The 6,998-nt window shown below is 35.8% G+C and overlaps 2 protein-coding genes across 3 annotated transcripts; one reads left to right on the top strand and one right to left on the bottom strand.

The window, feature by feature from the left end:
- Positions 1-2,094, top strand: LOC112722534 (uncharacterized). 2 transcript variants are annotated; one of them, XM_025773592.3, is made up of 4 exons: positions 21-355; positions 692-814; positions 1,356-1,415; positions 1,672-2,094. In XM_025773592.3, the coding sequence occupies exons 1-4, from the start codon at positions 115-117 to the stop codon at positions 1,809-1,811; spliced, it is 564 nt and encodes a 187-aa protein (XP_025629377.1). In that variant the 5' UTR covers positions 21-114; the 3' UTR covers positions 1,812-2,094. The 2 variants fall into 2 exon arrangements, with proteins under 2 accessions (XP_025629378.1, XP_025629377.1); XM_025773593.2 differs by lacking the exon at positions 1,356-1,415 and having other exon boundaries at positions 1-355.
- A 323-nt stretch (positions 2,095-2,417) lies between these two features.
- Positions 2,418-4,842, bottom strand: LOC112722533 (uncharacterized). The gene is made up of 2 exons (XM_025773591.3): positions 4,317-4,842; positions 2,418-3,765 (listed from the first exon to the last, which is right to left on the bottom strand). The coding sequence occupies exons 1-2, from the start codon at positions 4,569-4,571 to the stop codon at positions 3,229-3,231; spliced, it is 792 nt and encodes a 263-aa protein (XP_025629376.1). The 5' UTR covers positions 4,572-4,842; the 3' UTR covers positions 2,418-3,228.
- Positions 4,843-6,998: the final 2,156 nt, after the last annotated feature.

The following is a 6,998-nucleotide window of genomic DNA, read 5'->3' as shown; positions in this document are numbered from 1 at the left end:
AGTTATTTTTTCAAATAAATGGGCCATTATTGCTCTTTTTCCTTCTCTGCCTCACACTGTTCCACCGAAAAAAAAAAAAAAAGGAAAGGAAAGATAAGTGAGGACTGAGGAGGGATGAGCTCCTCGCCCCATCGTTCTCGCGGCGGCAACGGGAACGGAGACGGTGGAGATAATAGGCCGAGATTCTTCGACGCAAAAACGAAGATCAAGTGCTGGAACAACGCCGAAATCGTTCCCGGCCGCCACCCTGAGAGGTGGCGCAAAGACGCCGCTGGCAACATTGTTTGCAAGCGCTTCAAAGACTGCCTCGGCTGCCTCTGCTACGAGTACGATCACATCGTCCCCTTCTCCAAAGGTTCCATTTTTCTGTTACCCTTTTCGCTTCTATTTCATAATAACACTTCATTTTCTTCTGGGTTGCTGTGTTTTGGTTGGAAAAAAAATGTGGCAATAGATGTAGAAGTCAATACCGAAAGTTGACTAAATTCCGATGTTTTATGTAATAGTAGTTGAAAGTTGGAGATAGAAATGAAGATAATGCGTGAAAAATGAAGTTTTATGCTTCTTTGTTTTGACTTCTTTAAGGATTTATCATCAGTTGAACATATACCATATAGAATTGTAGATTGTTATTTGGTTCATTTGAAGAATGATTTAAATTGACATGTGAGATTTCTATGTTGTGTTTTAGGGGGTGAATCCACTGAAGAAAATTGTCAGATACTTCAGTCAAGAGTGAACAGATTCAAATCAAATAAATATCAGGTTGATGCTGATCAACTCAAAGGATACTCTTGTGATGTTATCTTTACTGGTACGCATATGCTTCTTTGTAATTTGCATGAACTATTCCTCTTATCTATTATGCAATTTAGTTAAACCTAAATTTTGCTTTATGGGGTCCTTTATTCAACCCTGGCAATCATAGTTGGGACAAATTGCTAGTATCGTGTACTATATAGAAGACTGAGATTTCCAATATGATTAGAAGCCGCTACAATTTGTTGATAAGGATCATATTTTGTATCAATTGCAGCCTTCTTTTGCAGTTTATAGATCTTGAAAGGAATCTATGTTTGTTTTTCTTACTGTGGATTTACCAAGTGTTTTAAATTCATGTGCTCTAACTGCGGGTGGATTCTTTCGATTGCATCCTAGAAGTGATATTGACCTGTGCTGTTTGTTCCCTATAATTTAGATCGATTTTGTTTGATAGACTGTTTGACAATAACATTTCTACGCATTAAGGAAACCATTTATCTCAAATTCTTTATTCCATTTATGTGTTGTGATTGAAAATGGCCACTGATGGATGTTATTTATATTACTGCTTTCTGTTAATTGACCCCATTTAGGAAGGCATGTTGAACCTTTTTTCGCGAGGATATCCAAAATTAGCCGCAGCGTCTTTTATGGTAAATGTTAAATGGAATTTTGATGAGAACTTAGAAGCCAAGCCCCTGAAGGTGTTTTGCAAGGACAATGTTGTTCTCACTCTGTTCATTCATAAGAATTTAGATCCAAACTGTAGGATCATGTTCTGTTCAATGATGAGATGTAACCATTAATTGATATAATGTGGCAGGAAAGTGAGTTTGCTCGGATTTCTCTCATTTTACGAGCTCTGTCATGTTTTTTGACGGATATTATTCTTGTTTTGCCAATTACCAGACAAGGAGCTCGACATAATCGAGATGGCTGTTTATGGCGATGTTATCCGGCCAGGAAACCAGTGCCGTTGCAGAACTGTTGCCGAGATGCTTGGCAAATACAAGTCTAAAGATGAGACAACTGCATGCAAGTTGCCATAGAGAGGAGGATGATTCTTAGCTGTTGCAAGCAACTTTTCAAGATTCGTGGATTCGAAAGAGAAGCTTACAGGCACTCTCTTTTCTCATAACTCAGACAAAAAAAAATAACAGTTGCTTCCACCATTTTTATCAGGTGGCCTTGTTTTAGGATTTTGACATTTAAATGGTTTTTGTTATACACAATTCTGGGAAAATGTTACCCTTTAGTTACTGTAATATCAACATTATAACCCATAATGCTGCCATTAGCAACGTGTTAAAGATCAAGGTCATTCAAAGGACAGTAGTATTTTTTTTTATATTATCTCTTTGGCATATGTTATAGGTTGAGATGAGAAACCCACTGATATGGTTTGTCACCATATTAAGTATGTAAAACACATCCCATTTAAACAACATTTAATTATGTATTAATTTATCGACAAAAGTATTTGATTTAATTATTTATCAACTTAAAAGTCTCATAAATATAACTATAAAAGTATTTGATTGGATGCCAATTACATAGCAATTAAATTTTATCACATTGCAAAACAGCAACTTAAGAAATGTTGTCTTAATAACATTGGAATGATCTGACTCTTCAAAAATTGTTATCGTGTTGGATTTCGAGAAAAAAAAGGTTCTAATTAAAGAAGTTTTAATTATTCTGATTGTCTTTATAGTTTGAGAAAAGGACAAATACGTCCCTGACCTTTTACCCCGCGAACATTTTCGTCCCTGACTATTGGAAAATACATTTAAATCCCTGACCTCCTTGAAAATAGGACGAATCAGTCCCTCCGTCAAAAAGCCACCGTCAGACACAACGGAAAAGTCTGACGTGGCTTCCCTTCGTCTTACCTGGCATGACGGATGCCAACGTGGCACGTTAGTGAGATGGAGCATTTGGAAAGTGGACAAATAAGTCCCTGGAGCCCATAACTACGTCGTTTAGATAGGTGCCCTAATCTTGAAATTCCTTTGGCTTCTTCGTTCAGGCTGGTGGCTGGTGGTGAGGAGAAGAGTTCTGCGTATGTTAACAATGGCAACGCAGGGGGCATCATCAACCTCAAGAAGAAGCGTAAGTGGATTTAGAGAAGAGAAGTCTGGTTCAAACTCAGTTCCATATGCGCTTCAGGCTGGAGATGGAAACGTCGCCGTCGCACCGAGGTGTTTCTGTGGAGTTTATGCAATAATGTATATGTCAAAGACAGTTAGCAACCCTAACAGAATCTTTTTGGGTTGTCCATTCTATAAGGTAAGTTAAGGAATTTTGGCTTTGGTCTGATGTTAGATGGTTGCAAATAGTATCTGATCATTGGGAATTTTGACAGGGAAAGGAAGGTCATTGCAAATTTTTTGTTTGGCTAGATGAGCATCTTATCTGGGGTGGCATTGAGGGAGGCTGTGAAGATGGCACCTGCTGAGCCCACTGCTACTGGGGTGGCTGCGGCTGCTGCTGTTGTTGCTGTGGCTGCTGATACTGAGGGAACTGTTGCACAACTGGGGATGGGGTTACCTGAGATGGTGTTGGTTGTGGAGTCACCCGCGACATGTCTTGTTGAAGTTGGGGTGTTTGGTATTGTTGATTTGTCAATGGTAAATACTGATTCTGAGAGAGCTGGGGAGCAGCTGGAGGGTTTGGCAATGGAGTGGGGGGTTGCTGCATGTAATAAGTAGGTTGTTGGGTGGCTTGGGACGCATTTGCTACTGGAGCTTGAGCATGGGGTGCAGCCGATTGCGGCTGCTGCTGCTGTGGGGGAATTTGATGAGGAAGTGCAAGAGCTAACTGCTGGTTGTGTGCATTAGATGCACTATCAATCTTTTTAGGATCTGTTGTAGAATGCGATGATCTCTCCTCTGAGTGGCTTGAGGAAGATGATTCCTTCTGAGCAAGTTGAAGCTTGGCTAATTCTTTCTGAGTGTCAGCTAGCTCTTGCTTGTCTCTTAAAATTTGTACAGATCTATGAACCTACATAACCAACGTAAGGAAAATGAATACATGCAATAACAATCTTTGTTTCTCAAAGTCTATATAATCAATTAATAAAGTGAACAGATATATGAAAGCATGCTAATACAGAACATTGTGAGTTAAATGCTTCATTTACTCTGCACTGCTCATAGCTAAAATTTATTTTTTGCGTATATTGGAACAGTATCAAGAAAACACAGAATATTCGAGCAATAACAAATTGTTAATCTAGCAATAGAGATTAATGTCCGGTTTGTGATTGATGAATGGTGCTTCATTGACCAGATAAACAAAGTATAGCTATCTTGTTATGTTGAACAGGTTTGCAAATCAAGAAAGGAATATGGTTGGATTTCCCAATTGAAAAAAAATGTCTGCAATTGAATTGGAAGGGGAAAAAATTGCTTCAGTTGATGTATAACTACTTCAGGATTTCATTAACACAAGATCCAAAGTATTCATCCATCAGATGTGGGGTAGTGCTGTATAGGTACTAGGTAATATATAAAATGAAGTTAAACCTAAGAATATATATGAAAGCAGCATACCTCTTGAAGATGTTTTTCAAGGGCCTTGAGCTTTAAATCTTGCTCCCCATGGTCACGATTTAAATCAGATCTTATTTCTCCAATAGATTTGTCAAGATTGTAGCAATATAATTCCAAGTGGGATAACCTTGAACTAATTCCCTCAAGAAATCGCATGAGGTTGTCAGCATATTTTTTCATGCTCTTCTCCACAGTTGCAATCACATCTTGGCTTAGAGAATCTTCAGGCGGATTGTAGGCTGTAGTAGGAAACATTGATGCTCTCGTCAATCCCTAACCTTTGAAGATGGTTCCTCTGCCACCAACACCTCCTTCAACCACCACCATCCAGCTCCACGCCCACATGCACCACCACCAACCTTACCTTTTCTTCCTTCTTCTTCACCCACAAAAACTGTCCCCTACCTTAAGTGTTGTGCCTATCTAATCAAAATCTATAAAGAGAAAAACCTCCAATAGGCATGGTTGTTGTTGTTGATGATGATGATGGCAGTGGTGAGGCACAGTGGATGAACGACGTAGTTATGGGCTCCAGGGATTTATTTGTCCACTTTCCAAATGCTCTGTCTCACTAACGTGCCACGTTGGCATCCGTCATGCCAGGTAAGACGAAGGGAAGCCACGTCAGACTTTTCCGTTGTGTCTGACGGTGGCTTTTTGACGGAGGGACTGATTCGTCCTATTTTCAAGGAGGTCAGGGATTTAAATGTATTTTTCAATGGTCAGGGACGAAAATGTCCACGGGGTAAAAGGTCAGGGACTTATTTGTCCTTTTCTCTTATAGTTTTATCAAATTTGTAATTAAGTTTTTATAATTTTTTTTAGTTGGATTCTTATACTATTAATTTTATAATTAGGTCTTTTTCGTCTTAATAATATTAAAATTAACCGAATATTCTTTTTAAAAAATATGTGATTAAAGATTTAATTAGGTTCTTAATTCCTAATATTTTTAATTTGCGAAAAAATATTTTATTAACTCTAACTTTTTTTTATACTAGCAAGGACTTAATTACAAAATTAAAAGTAGTTTAAGGACCCAATCAAAAGAAAAAAATATAAGGACTTAATTGTAAATTTGATCAAACTATAAGAACCAATAAGTAATTAAACCTTAAAAAAACATAATTTCAAAATATTTTTTTTTAAAAATTATTAGATAATTTGATATTCTTAATTAAATTTGTTTAATATAATAGTGTTTGATTGTATACCAAACATATAAATTTATTGTGTATGAATAATTGTAAGATAGTCCAAAACATGGTAAAAAATAGTAAAGTTCCTCCTATAAGTGTTTTGTGTCAAAAGGATAAAATTCAAAAAAATAAAAAACACCCTAAGGAGTTGGATTTCTCTTTAAATGAGAAGAAAATTGGTGAAAGTGGATTGGTTGTATTTGAAGTATAGAAAATGTCATTTAGATAGAAATGAATTAAACTAGATGTTCCTTCACCAATATTACATGTCATAAATACTCTTTTATGCGAACATCTCTTTGGCATGAAAATTCGAAACAATGTCAAAACTACTACCTTAACATGTGAAGATCAACTTCCTATGTCCATTTTTAGTTGAACAAACTTAAAATAATGAGGACACTCAAGGCACCCTTTGCTGTAAAATGGCTTAAGATTATAAAAAGGGCCTCAACTAATCAATTCTCCGTCAATGGAAAAAAAGTAAATTTTACTTGCTATAGAAAGTTTTACAAAGTGAGTAAAAACTGTGGTTGTCAAAGAAGCAAATGTTGAAGTAGTGGTAAGATTCATCAAAGAAAACATAACATGCAGATTTTGGTTGTCCAGTATTTTGGTGTCTAATAATGAACCCATTTTGTTAATTAGAGAGTGTTGAGTATTCTTGAACAATACCAAATTAAATATCACAATTCTTTTTCCTACTACCTACAAGACAAAGGCCAGGCAAAATCTACTAATAAGAACTTTTTAAAAATACTCACAAATATGGTGACCAATACTCATAAAAATTGGAGTGAATACTTATCATTTGTTCTTTGGACTTATAAAACCTTTTCATTGGTATATGGGACTGAAGTTGTTCTTCTAACGAAAATTGAAGTTACAATAAATCGTGAAGCTAAGTTACTAGAATTACAAGAAAAAAAGAAGCCGTATGAAGTAGAATAGAAGAATACTACTGAAGTCTAGCATTAGTTTATGACAAACATGTTCAGCTCATGATGTTTATAGAAGGAAATCTATTATTAAAATCAGTATATATTATAATGAAAAAGATGTCTTTGTCTAAATGGACTCCCAAATGAAAAATTTTCTACATTATTTCTAAAGTACACCCTACGAACATTGCATTGTATTGGATCCAAATCATAGAACAATTATTAGCTCCATCAATTTTATGTATATCAAGAAGTACTATCCTAGTTTCAGATTTAGGAGTTAAATTTCAATTTCTAGAACACTTCTTTGTCAAGAGCCAATATCTATGCTATATAATTTTGATAACATCATGCAATGCATGGACGAATGTTCTTAGCAATTATGTATCCAAATGTTGTAAATAATGCATGTTAAGAAATTTTCAATACAAAATATTTTTAGAAAATGAGGTGTCCCACTCTGATTTTCTTTAAAAAAAAAAAAAGTAATAATAGGACAAAAAAAATTTGGATATCTTCAAACTTTTGCCTTTGAAAAAGAA

The sequence above is a fragment of the Arachis hypogaea genome, chromosome 11 (genome assembly GCF_003086295.3).
Source record: "Arachis hypogaea cultivar Tifrunner chromosome 11, arahy.Tifrunner.gnm2.J5K5, whole genome shotgun sequence".
Lineage (NCBI taxonomy): Eukaryota > Viridiplantae > Streptophyta > Magnoliopsida > Fabales > Fabaceae > Arachis > Arachis hypogaea.
The sequence above is the reverse complement of the archived record's forward strand: the minus strand, read 5'-3'. Positions and strand labels throughout refer to the sequence as shown.